The sequence below is a fragment of the Trachypithecus francoisi genome, unplaced genomic scaffold (genome assembly GCF_009764315.1).
Source record: "Trachypithecus francoisi isolate TF-2019V2 unplaced genomic scaffold, Tfra_2.0 Lachesis_group10, whole genome shotgun sequence".
Classification (NCBI taxonomy): domain Eukaryota; kingdom Metazoa; phylum Chordata; class Mammalia; order Primates; family Cercopithecidae; genus Trachypithecus; species Trachypithecus francoisi.
In genome coordinates this window covers 18,477,725-18,494,413 of record NW_022681455.1, presented here as the reverse complement: position 1 = coordinate 18,494,413, position 16,689 = coordinate 18,477,725, and the positions used below count along the sequence as shown (strand labels likewise).

At 39.0% G+C, this 16,689-nt stretch overlaps 1 protein-coding gene across 3 annotated transcripts in view; it reads left to right on the top strand.

The window, feature by feature from the left end:
• The window catches only part of DEK (DEK proto-oncogene), a 41,474-nt gene that overhangs the window by 9,835 nt on the left and 14,950 nt on the right, over positions 1–16,689 (top strand). For 2 of the 3 annotated variants that reach the window (XM_033216343.1, XM_033216344.1), the window contains one exon: positions 5,776–5,964. The exons of the other annotated variant lie outside the window; for it this stretch is intronic. In XM_033216343.1, coding sequence (XP_033072234.1) covers positions 5,776–5,964 — 189 coding nt within the window. The remainder of the gene's footprint in view (positions 1–5,775; positions 5,965–16,689) is intronic. 3 annotated transcript variants of the gene reach the window in all.

Here is a 16,689-nt window from a genome sequence, read left to right as displayed (position 1 = left end):
AAGAGAGCTAGTAGGCCTAGGAGTTCAGGGGAATGCCATCTCAGATGGGAGAGGGCATTAAAGAATCAAAACCAGAAAATAGCTCTGGGACTTTGTTTTGGTCTGCCCTTGGTCCTTATTACCATCAGCTGCACGAGGACAGATAAAGAGCACTTAAGGTGTTAACTTTGGTTATACAACTACAAACACAAGGTGTATGGTGATTTTTGGTGTTTTAAATTGGCTTATTGAAAGACAAAATACTTTTTATTTTCTAACTTTTACTGTAGCTATACTTGTACTTTTTAAGGATTTAGTGTGAGGCAAGGTGATCACTATTTCCTCAGAAGCAATTACTAAGTTGTTATGATGGATATATTTATATTTATTTTTTTCTCAGTGGTTTTCCTATTTATTGGTTTCAGGATACTATTACTCTTAAAAAAATTAGTGAGGACCCCAAGAGCTTTTTTTTAAAATATGGGTTATTTTGATCTTCACTGTATTTGACATTAGAACTGAAAATTTTTATTTTAAAATGATTAGTATTTTTTATGAACAATAACTTTTCAAAAGAATTAAAGAGTGGCATTATTTTATGTTTTTGTACATCCGTTTAATATCTGGCTTAAGAGAAAACAGCTTAATTACCATTTGCTTCTGCATTCAGTCTTTTCTTATTGTTGTTTTGAGACAAATTATCACTCTGTTGCCCAGGCTAGAATACAGTGGCACAGTCTCTGCTCACTGCAACCTCTGTCTCCCAGGTTCAAGCAGTTCTTCTGTTTCAGTCTCTACAGTAGCTGGGATTATAGGCATGTGCCACCATACCCGGCTAATTTTTGTGTTTTTAATAGAGATAGAGTTTTGCCATGTTGGCCAGGCTGGTCAGGCTGAACTCCTGACCTCAGGTGATCCGCCTGCCTTGGCCTCCCAAAGTGCTGGGATTAGAGGCGTGAGCTACCGCACCTAGCCACATTCAGTCTTTTGCAGTGTATTGTTTTGCTTAAAATTTATGAAGGGCCTGATGGAGTAGCTTATGCCTGTAATCCCTGCCCTTTGGGTGGCCGAGGCAGGTGGATCACTTGAGCTCAGGAGTTCAAGACCATCCTGGGTGACAGAGTGAGACTGTCTCACGAAGAAATTAGCCAGGCGCTGAGGCACACTCCTGTAGTCCCAGCCACTTGGGAGGCTGAGGTGGAAGCCCGAACTCAGGAGGTCAGTGCTGCAGTGAGCTATATTCATGCCACTGCATTCCATCCTAGGTGACAGAATGAAATCCTGTCTCAAAATAATAAGTGTATGAAGAAAACTGAGCCTCACATAAAAAGAATATTTTTAAAGTCCTTTTAGATAATTGTGTGTATTCTCTTTTTGATACCACACAGTACAAAAACTCTACGTAAGTTGTAGTTTCCTAAAGGTAGGTTGTAATGTTTAATGTAGGTCTGAAACCATGTTAATTAACTTGGGTCTTGTATATATAGTTTTGTAACATGCATTTGCCATTTGTAAATATTGGTTCCCTGAATCATATCTTCCGAATATTGACATGTTTTATTGAACACTGTCATTAAATCATGCTCATTAATATAAATCCCATCTCATCAGAAAAATTACTTAGGCCTTGGAAAACTATTAAGTTCGCAGTAATAGATGTGAATTTTCCAGAATTCTAAATTTCCACTTGAAATTGTAACATTTATCATTGGTGATAAATGCTGTCAGTTTTCCTTGAAGTGACAAGCTCACCTTGTTCATTTTTGAAAATCTTTATCAAGTACCTAAGTCTGAGTTAGCCATATTTGTTCTTTTAAAAAGTAGTATTCTCTGGGAGGTGGAACTTGCAGTGAGCTGAGATCGTGCCGCTATACTCCAGCCTGGGCGACAGAGCAAGACTGTCTCAAAAAAAAAAAAGAAAAAAGAATATGGTGTCCTATGAAAAAGGAGCTTGGAGCGTGTTTAGCTCACAACTCAGATATGCAAATGCTTTTCCTTCAGAAAACCATTGAACTTCAATTGTAGCCATATTATGTATATCTTCCATTTTATCACAGATATTAGAAAGACATGTACTTGAGAGTTAACACAGTAATTTTTGCTTTATCAAGGACATTATTAAGTGAAACCATTTGCCTGTTTTGTTTGTTTCTGCTCGTATGTTGTGAGGAATACAATGACTAATATATGTTAATTCCTTCATTGGTACAAAGGTTTCATCAGTTTTAACCACCTTTGCTTTCCTTTGCTTTTGCAATTAGTACAAATGTCAACACAGTGAAAAGAGCAAATAAATAGTGTTGTTATTATTATGAAAATAATTTCTACCTCATGGACTCCGAAAAAGGTCTCAGGAAACCCAAGTCCTTGAACCACACTGTGAGGATCTGTTTTTTCTTGTCATATAGAATCTAACTCTTACACCAGTTTTTCATACGTGACTCTGATTTACTCCTTAATCTGATGGTATCAAGCTCAGGCTATTTTCTTTTCTTTTTTTCTTTTTTTTGAGATGGTGTTTTACTTTGTTGCCTAGACTGGAATGTTGTGGTACGATCATGGCTCAATGCACCTTTGACCTCCTGGGCTCAAGTGATCCTCTCAGCTCAGCCACCCAAGTAACTGGGACTATATAGGTGTATGCCATCATGTGTGGCTAAATTTTACATTTTCTTAGAGATAAGGTCTCACTATATTGTCCAGGATGGTCACAAACTCTTAAACTCAAGTGATCCTCTTACTTTGGCCTCCCAAAGTGTTGAGATTAAAGGCATGAGCCACCATGTCTGGCCTAGAGCTATTTTCTATGCTATCAGAAGTTTCCCTTTTCTCCTCTTTAACAATTTTTCAGTTGTTAAATGAACACAGCATTAATCATTTATTGTTTTCCTATCCTTCTGTTGTACTTATTTTGTTAATCAGATTTTGTTTCCAAAAAGAGATAATGCTGTTGACACTGGATTTTGATTAATAGATTTAACTTTTTAGAGTCAGTATAGGAAAACTCTAAGGCATTTGTATATTACTACTTTTTGGATTTTGGTTTTAAAACTCCTCGTTTACTTTTGGGAATTGCATTTTTTTTTATTGGCTGCTTGAATAACTTAACATCCTTTCACTTTCCTGGATAGATTTATCCAGAACCTGTTTCAGTCCTCATATTAATAATTCGATATACAGATTACATCCTTGCTACCTGTGTCTGGTTTCTGAACTGAGGTTGTGAGGGATATTATGTTTTTCTAATAAATTTGAGACCTGGAGATCATATAACAAGTAGTAAGAGCTTGGACAGTGAGAGTTAACTTTTCTCAAAACAGTGGCATCGAAGAATTTATCTACCTGGATTAAGGTTCTGATAATAGTTGATAATGGTAGTATCTCACATAGCAAGGATATGTGTATGCATTCACAGTTTCTTACAGAGAATCTTCTCTGAGAAATGTCTTTGATCCACCAACTTGAAGTTCCTGGAATGACCTAATTTGGCTGTTTCCTAGTGTACCTTCAGAAGGGTGGGTTGTTGGAGCAATCTAGAGGTTATCTTCTTTGTTTGCAGAGAGCTCGAGGGCACCATATTATACAAAGCAGCCACTTTTTCTTAATTTTTGTGTAGGTGACAGTGACCCCCCCAGACTGGAGGTTCCTGGGAGGTAAAGGACCTGTCGTTCTACTCTCTGCATGAAAAAGACTGCCTAAAGTTATCACAAACGTTTACACAATTGGATACCTTAAGGTTATGTTATGGAATTTTGCCTTAATGTTTCTGCTTATTGCAGAAAACAAAGTAACAAAGGTAGAAGTAAAAGAATATGAAAGATGCTCAATCCCAGAAATAAATATTAGTTCCGTAATGCGCATTTTCACATTCTTGATGTTAGGTAATTTTATGGTTTTCAATTTTAGAATGTAGCAAAACTTCCTTGAGAAAGCACTTAAAAATTAAATTTGTTGTTTAATCAACTCATTTTCCTCAGGTGATCTCTTCTTTTAAATATACATGGTTTGATTATCAGAATAATAGCAACATACTTATTCTTAATTAATTTCATAATTAACATACTCATCATTTATTGTATACCTAGAGGCATCAGTGAGAATATGATCCTGACATTATTGAAAGTGGAGGCCTGGCCGGGCGTGGTGGCTCAAGCCTGTAATCCCAGCACTTTGGGAGGCCGAGACGGGCGGATCACGAGGTCAGGAGATCGAGACCATCCTGGCTAACACGGTGAAACCCTGTCTCTACTTAAAAAAATACAAAAAACTAGCCGGGCAACGTGGCGGGGGCCTGTAATCCCAGCTACTCAGGAGGCTGAGGCAGGAGAATGGCGTAAACCCGGGAGGCAGAGCTTGCATTGAGCTGAGATCCAGCCACTGCACTCCAGCCTGGGTGACAGAGCGAGACTCTGTCTCAAAAAAAAAAAAAAAAAAAGGGGCCGGGCGCAATGGCTCAAGCCTGTAATCCCAGCACTTTGGGAGGCCGAGACGAGCGGATCACGAGGTCAGGAGATCGAGACCATCCTGGCTAACACAGTGAAACCCCGTCTCTACTAAAAAATAAAAATAAAAAATTAGCCAGGTGAGGTGGCGGGCGCCTGTAGTCCCAGCTACTCTGGAGGCTGAGGCAGGAGAATGGCGTAAACCCGGGAGGCAGAGCTTGCAGTGAGCTGAGATCCGGCCACTGCACTCCAGCCTGGGCAACAGAGCGAGACTCCGTCTCAAAAAAAAAAAAAAAGAAGAAGCCAGAAGTAATATGAATATAAACCATATAGTTCATTCATAAATTCAGGATGTATAATTGGTAATCAAGTTACACATTTTTTTTATGGGCCAGTTGTGGTGGCTCACGCCTGTATCCCAGCACTTTGGGAGGCCAAGGCAGGTGGATCAGTTGAGGTCAGGAGTTTGAGACCAGCATGGTGAAACACTGTCTCTACTAAAAATACAAAAATTGGCCGGGCGCGATGGCTCAAGCCTGTAATCCCAGCACTTTGGGAGGCCGAGACGGGCGGATCACGAGGTCAGGAGATCGAGACCATCCTGGCGAACACAGTGAAACCCCGTCTCTACTAAAAATACAAAAAAAAACTAGCCGGGCGAGGTGGCGGGCGCCTGTAGTCCCAGCTTCTCGGGAGGCTGAGGCAGGAGAATGGCGTAAACCCGGGAGGCGGAGCTTGCAGTGAGCTGAGATCCGGCCACTGCACTCCAGCCTGGGCGACAGAGCGAGACTCCGTCTCAACAAAAAAAAAAAAAAAAAAAAAAAAAAAACAAAAATTAGCTGGGCGTGGTGGTGCGCACTTGTAATCTCAGCTGTTGCACAACAGAATGAGACTGTCTCAAAAGAAAAAAAAGGTTTTCCTCCCACTCCTTTGATTGGAGTGTTGGGCCTTCTAAAGCAAGGAGCTTCTCTGGCAGTGTGACAGTTTTAATGCTTGTAGGGATGAAATAAATTACAACTCTAACTTAAAATATTATCATGACAAAGTATTAACAGCCATTGGAGCTTAACATAATGTGTCTTTAGCTTCTAGTCCCATGTCAGAACCTAGAATACATATTTCTCAACAATTGAGAAGGGTCTTATTAGGTGTTTAGAACACAAATGAAATGTTATTAGTAACACAGTTTTAGGTTAACCTGACACAGTTAAAGATTATTCTGTGTAAAGCTGCTGGGCTTGTAAATACAATTTCTTGAGAGAACAACAAGAAATTGAGTTGATAAGTTATCAAGAACAGGATTGATTGAAATATTATATCTCATTGGTGTTATCTTTATAAATTTTTTATGCAGCCATTGCCAAAATCTAAAAAAACTTCTAGCAAAGGCAGTAAAAAGGAACGGAACAGTTCTGGAATGGCAAGGAAGGCTAAGCGAACCAAATGTCCTGAAATTCTGTCAGATGAATCTAGTAGTGATGAAGATGAAAAGAAAAACAAGGAAGAGTCTTCAGATGATGAAGATAAAGAAAGTGAAGAGGAGGTAAAATGCTTTACTATATTTTTACTATATTTTTAAATCATTTCTTTCCATGGGGAGAGTTAAATATTTCTGCTATATGTGAAGTACAGCCAGAAAAACACTTCCTTATTGGTTGTTTTTAATTCTGAAGATGCAGAAATAATTAAGTATGAACCTATTTCTTCTCCTTAAAGAGCTTTTAGTTTCGTTACCATGTCAGAATATGAGAGTCAGAAAAGAGTGAGGTTGGGATGAACTGGATTTGAAGTGGGCCTTGAAGACTGGAGTAGATAAATAGGAAGGGAAGCAGAAGTGGTGCATATCCTGAATGGGACCACATAGGAGCAGATTCTTTGAGGATTTTTTTCATAATATATTGATATTTTGTAATTGACTTGAATCATTTTGTGGAAAAAACAAGGGACTTAAGGGCCTTTTCTTTCCCCCTCAACCTTTTGGGGAGTACGTAATGAAAATAAATAGCATTTGAAGTTTATGTAATGAGTGGATAAGGTTTGTATTACCTGTCATTTTCTTTCATTTGGGAATATTTGTAAAAGTTGAGACTACTTAGTTTCCAAAATGAAACTTCATGAAGAAGAGAACTGCTGAAGCAATTAAATAGGAGGGTTAACCTCTTCAGTCAAGTAGATGATGGAGAGTGGGTACAGGAGATGGGTTTCTATTATTGTTAATGATGCTTTGGTAGACTGTATTTTAACTTTGCTTTGGTGTTTTCCTGCAAAGGTCAGAACTTGCTCTATAGATTGAGTAATCAACCTTGCCTGATTTAGGGACATGGATAATGTCAACTTGACATTTTGGGCCGGATGATTCTTAGTTGTGGGTGATACTCCCAAGCCCCCCTTGTGACAACCAAAAATGTTCTTCAGACATTGTCAAATGTCCCTGGGGCGAGATAAGGAGGGAATCATCTCCACTGAATTAGAAGAAATAAAGATATAGTGAACTCTGTTATTATATGATATGTGTGTGTGTTTAGTATGTATGTTTGTCTTGAATTATTTACAATTCATGCTTGTTTTAACGTCAAATTTTATAAAGACTTCTATAAAGCTAAGTATGAAATACTTCATTTAAGAAAGATGGTTACAAATCTAACAGGTGCTTCATAAATATCTTAATATATATTTGGCACGAAGGAAAATAAGTAATCTGAGCACTAAGGTCTTTATGGATTGGAGGAAGGAAAACTGTGTGTGTGTGTGTGTGTGTGTGTGTGTGTGTGTAAAATAGGGGAACATTTTAAACTAATAGTATCTTCAGGAAATATTTGGTGTCTACTGTGTGCCATTCAGTTTCCTAAACTCTCTTTATGGGCAGAATAAAGCATGAAATGTTGTCATAGAATATAAGTGTGTAATTTTTTCATAGAGACATTACCATGGGCTCTGGAAACTGAGTTCAAATCCGACTTCTATATTGGATTATTACTGTATGACTATAAGCAAGTTACTTAAACTCTGTACCTCAGTTTCCCATCTGTAAAATGAGGAGTGATAATAGTATTAGCCTCATAGGGTCATATTAAAGGATTTTATTTAAAATACCTAGAGCGGTGCCTGGTGCATGTAGTATGTATTAGTTGCTGTTATTATTAGAATTAAAATGATGTTTTATGACAAGTAAAACTTCTGAATTAAATCTTCTTGTCATTACTAGGTGCAGGTTAAAAAGTGAGGGCAAGCCGGGCGTGGTGGCTCATGCCTGTAATCCCAGCACTTTGGGAGGCCGAGGCAGGCGGATCACCTGAGGTCGGGAGTTCGAGACCAGCCTGACCAACATGGAGAAACCCCGTCTCTACTAAAAATACAGAATTAGCTGGGCATGGTGGTGCATGCGTGTAATCCCAGCTATGGGGGAAGTCTGAGGCAGGAAAATTGCTTGAACCTGGGAGGCAGAGGTTGTGGTGAGCTGAGATGGCACCATTCCAGCCTGGGCAACAAGAGTGAAACTCCATCTCAAAAAAAAAAAAAAAAAAAATGAGGGCATTTTACACTTGTTTTTAAAATTTGCTTTCTAAATTGTTGTCCCATAGTCTTTTTTTTTTTTTTTTTTTTTTTGAGACGGAGTCTCGCTCTGTCGCCCAGGCTGGAGTGCAGTGGCCGGATCTCAGCTCACTGCAAGCTCCGCCTCCCGGGTTTACGCCATTCTCTTGCCTCAGCCTCCCGAGTAGCTGGGACTACAGGCGCCCGCCATCTCGCCCGGCTAATTTTTTGTATATTTTAGTAGAGACGGGGTTTCACCGTGTTAGCCAGGATGGTCTCGATCTCCTGACCTCGTGATCCGCCCGTCTCGGCCTCCCAAAGTGCTGGGATTACAGGCTTGAGCCACCGCGCCCGGCCGTGTTGTCCCATAGTCGTAAGTAGAGGTAGTTGAACTTGGTGTATGCAGGTGATACCTGATTTATACCCATATTGGTTCCAGGATAATAATCACAAGTGGAACCATCTCATTATAAATCAAACCTTTACTTTCTGTAGTGCCCTAATCTGGGATCTGTGGCTGGAAACCCAGGTCAGTTGATGAAAATCCATGGGAGAAGAAAATGTAAAAATGCTTTTACAAACGTTAGGTATATGAAATCACACAATATAAAAGCTATCTCGTATTTTATTAGAGGGGTTTTTTTTTTCCTAACTTTGCTAGTACTTGACAGATTTTATAAAATGTAAAATAAAATTTGGACTGAGAAATTGTTCCCCCGCCCCCTTTCTTTTTCCTGGTAAATGTCTCTCCAACAAGCATAGGTATTAGTACTCTACAGGCCATTTAAATTTAGCACTGTCTTCAACTTTTTATTGCTGATTCACTTTCTGTGAAAGGCCTTTGAAAGGTAAGTTCTGGCAGGAGGAACAGTATATCTGTGGCAACTTTGTTTTTCCTTATTCCATTTTATGAAGACTGAGTTCTAAATGGCAGCCACCTTAGGAGCTTCGTAAGTGGAGCTATTTTTGGTCATTGCTATGAAAGGACCTCTTTTCTAAGAAGCCATGAAGAAAAGTTGCAATCAGTCACAAAAGTTTTGGATTGCCTGTAGATTTATTTATGATAGGAAGTTACTGAGTTAATTTTCTGTTTATTTCCTAAAATGGATTTTTCTTTGATAAATAAAATACTCTTAATCATTAAGATCAGCTTCTTGTTCTGATTTTCTTGGAGTACATAACTGTGAATTTTGGGTAGATTGATTTTACTTTTTTCAGTTTCCTCTGTAAAATGAGGATTTTGAACTGTATAGTCAAATGTACTCTATTCATTGTCGAAGTAAGAAATCTTGGCCGGGCCGGGCGCGGTGGCTCAAGCCTGTAATCCCAGCACTTTGGGAGGCCGAGACGGGCGGATCACGAGGTCAGGAGATCGAGACCATCCTGGCTAACACGGTGAAACCCCGTCTCTACTAAAAATACAAAAACTAGCCGGGCGAGGTGGCGGACGCCTGTAGTCCCAGCTACTCGGGAGGCTGAGGCAGGAGAATGGCGTAAACCCGGGAGGCGGAGCTTGCAGTGAGCTGAGATCCGGCCACTGCACTCCAGTCCGAGCGACAGAGCGAGACTCCGCCTCAAAAAAAAAAAAAAAAAAAAAAAAAAAGAAATCTTGGCTGGGCGCGGTGGCTCAAGCCTGTAATCCCAGCACTTTGGGAGGCCGAGACGGGCGGATCACGAGGTCAGGAGATCGAGACCATCCTGGCTAACACGGTGAAACCCCGTCTCTACTAAAAAAAAAAAATACAAAAAACTAGCCGGGCGACGTGGCGGGCGCCTGTAGTCCCAGCTACTCGGGAGGCTGAGGCAGGAGAATGGCGTGAACTCGGGAGGCAGAGCTTGCAGTGAGCTGAGATTGCGCCACTGCACTCCAGCCCGGGTGGCAGAGCGAGACTCCATCTCAAAAAAAAAAAAAAAAAAGACATCTTATGCAAGCAGAGTAAATTTGTAGTTGTCCTTTGGCTAATTATGTGAGGTTAAATTGTATTTATTTTCCTGCTAGTTTCATATTTAACTTTAGATGTGTAGAAGACTAAGGTGTTTATAAGTAAATTCATTTTATGTTAAAATGAAGTCACTGAAATCCATATGGTTAATTGCAATGAGAATTTTAAAAAAGTAATTTAAAAGAAAATGTCAGATTTAGCATATTAGCTGATAATTGCTAAAGCACTTGTTTGAGGTTTTCTGTACCTGTGCCTCTTTTTATGATATGCAGTGAGTGATTCACAATAGGTTTTCAATTGTTTTCCTTGTAATTAAATAAAAGCAGGTATTTGTGAGAGTAACTTCAGAAAGAAATTCCTTTTTAAAAGAGCCATTTTGAATTTCCTTATTATCTTGTCTCTTGGACGTTGGCTTTTCAGGGCAGTAAAAGGAGAGCAATTGGGAAGGAAGTGGTGGATGATTTTTTTTTTCTGTTAATGAGAATAGGAAAATAAACAGGTTATTTTCTCTAAATGGATTATGAAAATCAGCTGGTTCCTATGTTGGATTAGCTTCTTCAGGGCAGACTGCTAAAATGAATGTATTAGTTCGTTCTCACGCTGTTAATAAAGACATACCCAAGACTGAATAATTTATAAAGGAGTTTAGTTGATTCACAGCTCCACATGGCTGGGGCGGCCTCGCAATCATAGTGGAAGGCGAATGAGGAGCAAAGACACATCTTAGGTGGCAGCAAGCAAGAGGGTGTATGTGTAGGGCAACTCCCCATTATATAAAACCATCAGATCTGGTGAGACTTTCTCACTGTCATGAGAACAGCATGAGAAAAACCCGCCCCTATGATTCAGTTACCTCTCACTGGGTCCCTCCCATGACATGTGGGGATTATTACAGTTCAAGGTGAGATTTGGGTGGGGACACAGAGCCAGACCGTATCAGCCAGTCAAGTTAAACCACATTTGGTCATGCTATTCACAGATGTTAACCTTGAGGCATAGAGAAATTACTGCAGAGTACAGAAAAAAGAAGGGGGAAACAGTACCTATTGGAGAAATTCTAATAGTCTTTTAGACCCTTTAAAAGTGTATTTTACTTATTTTTCATCTTACCCTAATACCTCTTCAGTTTTCATTTTCTAGTGTTTTTATAGCACATATGTATTTCTGGAAAGAATGAAACAAACTGGGGAGTTTTACTTTATGAGTATTTAGAATTTATCTGAATGTTGCCATATGTTATCAGGAATGTTTTCTGCTGAAATAATTCTCAACCTTACTAATAATGTTCAAAACAGGAGTTAATTTTTCTTTCGTGACAAGAAGCCCACAGACAGGGAATTCCAGGGCCAGTACAGCAGCTCAAGAAAGGTATTGAGGATGTGGGTACCATCCTTTCCTGATCTCTCATCTTTAGTATATGGCAATTAACTTCATGACCACAAGGTGGTGGTTTTACCTTTAGACATTGTATTCATGTTCCAGATAGGGAAGAGCAAAAGGTTTTCTTCTAGTGATGTTTTTACTTTTTTCCCTGAATGGGATGCCTTTTACTGGAGATCTCCATATACATGGCATCAGCCAGCATTTTGTCATCTGCCCACCTAACTGCAAGAGAAGCTCTGAGATCTAGGTATCAGCTTTCCTACCTTTATAAGAGGAAGGCAAATCAAAAGTGGGTTGTTATGTGAGCCATCCTACAATGTTTGCCAAGTCAGAGAAACTCCATTACAAGTTTTGGTGAACTGTCTGTTTGGACCATTCAGGGTATTATCTGGTAGTGGTAAGGTGAATGTGAAAGTTTTATTAGTCCTTTCACATTGTGTTTTAAAAAACTAAACTCTCTCCTCTCACACATTGATCAGAGGAATTGCAAAGTCTGTATAAACCATTTAAACCTTTTGTTGGAAGGCAGAATTGAATAATCACCATACTAAAACCCATTTAAACTTGCTTTCATAATCATCTGTGAAATATAACTGGACTTGCACATTCTTTCCTCTTGGCGTTCCAAGTTTTCTCAGCCAAGTTGTTGAAAGAATAGTGTATTTTAAGCTAATTTTTATTTTGTTCATCTGTTCACCCAGTACAACCTTTCTGCTGTGAGGACAGAATTCTGGCTCTGTGACAGGCGTCTTTTTTGGAGACCCTCCTTCAAGAGCCCTGCTGCCTATAAATGATAGGTAAGCCTTGCTTTCCCAAGATATTTTTTTGCCTTTCTTCAAAAAGTGCTTATGTCATTCCTCTGATTCTGTACCTTCATGGTTATCAGAGACAGGGAAAATCCCCTTCAAATTTTTGAAACTTCTGTATTACTGATCCTTTAAAAACTTAGGTTATAGTACCTTGTACTATCTGAAATTAATGGCAGCTGTTCGTTTTTATTTGTTCCCCTTTAGAACATCAGAAATACTTGATGGTCCTGATTGAACCACTCATCATATAGAGAAGAATCTTTAAATCTCATGACAGTTTGGAAGTCAGCTTTGTCTTTATTCTTTTTTTAAAAAACCTAATTTTCCCCCCATTTTGTTAAAAGACTCAGTCTTATCTCCAGTTAGGTTAAATAACAAGATGTTGACCATTATGAGTATTTTCAACATTATTTCCTCATAATGCCATATAATGTTTTTATTATAATCACTAAAGTTTTCAAGATATTTTGAAAGAGACTTAAAATGGGGGTCAGTCCTTTACTTATTTTTGAGACAGAGTCGTATGTCTTACTCTGTTTCCCAGGCTGGAGTACAGTGGTGAGATCGTGGCTCACTGCAGCCTTGAACTCCAGGCAGGGCTCAAGTGATCCTGCCACCAGGCCTAGCAGTTTTTAAATTTTTGGTAGAGAGAGGTTCTTGCTCTGTTGCCCACTGGCTTTTGATTTCTGCGGTAACCACTTTTTGATTGCTCAAGTTAGTGAATTGGGAGTATGCTTAAGTGCTGTTAGGGTTACAGAAGATATTTGCTAAGCAAATGCTCTTTGATACTTAGCATTATAGGATTTCTAAAGAAGGAAAATCTTCATGCCTGTTGAGGAAAGCCTTTCGGTAGAAGTGGAAGTACTACCAATTCAAGTTGACCTTGGGAATGGAGAGAAAACAACATGTGAACAAAGATAAGGAGCAGGGAAGGCAGGGTGCCTTTGACTAACTTGTGGTTAGAGTTGTGTGCCCAGAAGTAGAGCAATGAGAGGTGAAACTAGAGTAATGTAGGTTGAACCCATGCTATAGAGAACCCATGAGTCTGGGCATTGTTGTGTGACTAATATGTTTGGTGGTAGATTGATTATTCTCACTCATTCAAAATGATTGTCTTACTCTATACCTGAGCATTTTGCTAAGTGGGGAAAAAAAAATATGAGACACGTCCTCTGTCTTCCAGGAAGTACCACTCATTCAGTAAGCACTTATTATCTCCTACAAGGAAGAAACTATTCAAAGTGTGTATGCCATGTGCTTTCACATCTTGCATCTCATTTAGTCTTGACTCCATGAGGGGTGAGGTATATAGCCTCATTTTTGTATTTGAGGATATAATATATAGGGAACTTTTTTGGTGCTTTCTCTTTACGGTAGTCCCCTCTTACCTGAAAGGAGTACGTTTCAGGACCCCCAGTGTATGCCTGAAACTTCGGATCATGCCAAGCCTGATTGCTGTCATTTGGAACATGTTTCTGTTCATGTTTTCCACCATCAAATTATGCCTTTTTCGTCGTAACTAAGCACTTATCCTGCACTGTGGCCGTAACTTTCGCAGTTTGAGGTTTGACAGCAGAGCCAGCACAAAGTTCTTTTCCCTTCACAATTTCACATATAGAAGATTTGTTCTTACTATAGATCTTAGCAACCTCAACATACGATTTTTTTCTTAAGAGCTTTCACCTTTCACTTAAAAGAACCACTTTATGGCTTCTCTTTGGCATGTTTGAATTGCGCATTACTACTCCTGGGCTTTGGGGCCATTATTAAGTCACGTAAGGGTACTTGGGCACAAGCACAACGATACTGCAACAATTGATACCACAACCAACATGGCTGCTAGTGACTAATGGGCCAAGGTGCTGGGTGCATCTACAGAGTGGATATGCTGGACAAAGGGATGATTCACATCCCGGGCAGGAGTGAGCAGGATGACATGAGATTTCATCACACTACTCAGAACAGTATGTAATTTAAAATTTATGAGTTGTTTACTTCTGGAATTTTCCATTTAATATTTTCAGACTATGGTTGACAACAGATAATGGAAACCACATTCAGAAAGAGAAACCATAGATAAAGGGAGACTACCATATTACTCTTTCTTTCTTTTTTGAGACAGTCTTGCTTTGTTGCCCAGGCTGGAGTGCAGCGGCACGATTGCTACTCACTGCAACCTCTACCTCCCAGGTTCAGGCAGTTCTGGTGGCACAGTCACCCTAGAAGCTGGGTCCACAGGTGCAGGCCACCACGCCTAACTAATTTTTTGTAGAGACAGGGTTTCACGATGTTGCCAGGCTGGCTCGAACTCCTAGCTAGCCTCAAGTGATCTACCCACCTTGGTCTCCCAAAGTGCTGGGATTACATACAGGGTTGAGCCATCGTGCATGGCTTAGTATTCTTTCTAAAGCTTCTTATTTATGTACTTCTATCTTCAGAGTTCTCTCTAGAATTCCTGATTTAGATCAAAATTTGATTTTAAGCAGTAGCTTTAAGAAAGTTAATGTGTATAAATCCACTTGGGTTTATCAGAACTTAAAACTAAAAGCTGTTAAAAACTTGATAATTGGAGGAATTGACCTGTTGATTGCTTTATCTGGTTCCTGCCTTTTCTGTATATAGCTCCAATAATTCATAATCTAGGAATCAGACTGTATAGCCTGTATGCCAAGTCCAGCCTACCGCCTGTTTTTATACAGCCCTCAAGCTCAGAATGGTTTTTCCATTTTTAAATGATTGTTTAAAAAAATGAAGAATATGCAACAAAGATTATATGTAGCCAGGAAAGCTGAAAATATTTACTATCTGACACTTTAAAGAAAAGTCTTGGTGACAAATCTAGTCTATAAATGTGCTTTTCATTTTATGTGGTATAGCTAGATGAGTCAGCTCTGGAGCTTCAAAAATATATACAGGTGCTCAGGAATCAGGAAGTTTGGCTGTAACACCCTTGTTCTTAAAGCTTCACAATACCTTCCATAAAATAGGAATAATGAATTGCAGGCCAAGTACTTTCAGAGTATGGATTAATCAAATTGATGGTCTTGTGAAAGATTTAGAGGAGGTAATTGCTAAGCTGGGTTTAGAATCATGAGTGGGATTTTCCTAAGTACAGGGGAGGAATGAGAGTAATGCAGATTGGAAAGTTCATGTAAAATTAAAGTGGACATAGTTTAACTTGCCTTCTCGGCTCTCCCTGTGTTTTTTTCTGTTATCTCCAAATACTGGTTCCCATGTTTACCTTGACAGCCAAAAATTGTCCATTGTGTCCTAATACCAAGGTATGTCCTTTGAGATGCCCCCATTTTCCAGAGACCTATTCCTCCTATACCTAATAACCTTCAGGGCAGCTGAAGTGATGAACACCTGCAGGACTAAAGCACAAGATACAAATTCATTAGTTGTTTTACTGTTCAGCTTTCATGATTTCTTAACTCAGCATTAATCTAAAAAAGAGACTTTACCAAATTCCTACCTTGATGTTGTCACAGAAGAATTTGCAGCTGGTTGCTAAAGATAAATGAAATCCTGTATAAATGACATGACGTATTACTATAGATGTTTGTGGGCCAAGTCATATCTACCATCGTGTAGTGAAATAAGTGTGATATATCATGGCTAGTTAATACAGTTGTTTTTGAGTCTGTCTCACTGTGTTTATAATTTACAGTCTATATATCTGCCCTGCTTTTAAAAAAAAGAAAATTAGTTTTTTAGAGTTAGGGTCTTCTGATTCTGCCCAGGCTGGTCTCAAACCTCTGGCCTCAAGTGATCCTCCCATCTCAGCCTCCTAAAGTGTTGGGATTACAGGATTGAGCCACTTCATCCTGCTTTTTGAAACCATTTAGAAATTTTAAGTTATTAGAGGAAATTATATTTGCATAATGAATTTCTCATTCTACAGAAGGGAGCACTCAGTAATAATAGTTAATATTAAAATAGTGTTTACTATTTGCCAGGTACTCCCAAAAATACTTTCATGTGTTAATGTATCTACGCCTCATAAAACCACAGGAACTACTGTTTCTTTTTGTTTTGTAAATGAGGAGACAGGGGCCCAGAGATGTACTGGGGCTGGAATTTGAAACCAGGCGGCTTGCCGCTAGAGCCTGTATTCTTTGAACTATTATATTTTTTTCTTTAGTGCTTGTGCAGTATATTTACAGTCTTTTAGAAATTTTAATAGATGACAGGTTAGTTGTCCATTTAGAAAAACTGTAGAACATTACTCCCTTACAGCAGATAGGAAATGTAGAAAGATGTGGTTTTGTTATACAGAAGTAAAATTTTATGGAGATGACTCGTTATTTATTACTGTAAATGTTTATGCTTTGTCAAACTATCACTACTTGCAATTTGCAGGTTTTAAAATGATGCCATGTTGTGTATCCCATCTAAAATTTTAATGGCAGACCTTAAAAGGCTTTGGAAGTGTTTCAGTTATCTAATTCTGATTTTCTAATTTGAATGGAGATTGAGTAATTACTAATAATACTGTTGTTTCTTTTGCTCAGCCTCTTCAACCCTTTCAGGAATAACTTAGTTTCTTGTACCTACAAAGTCCAGATTTTATTACCCTTTAACTAAAAAATGATATGTAAT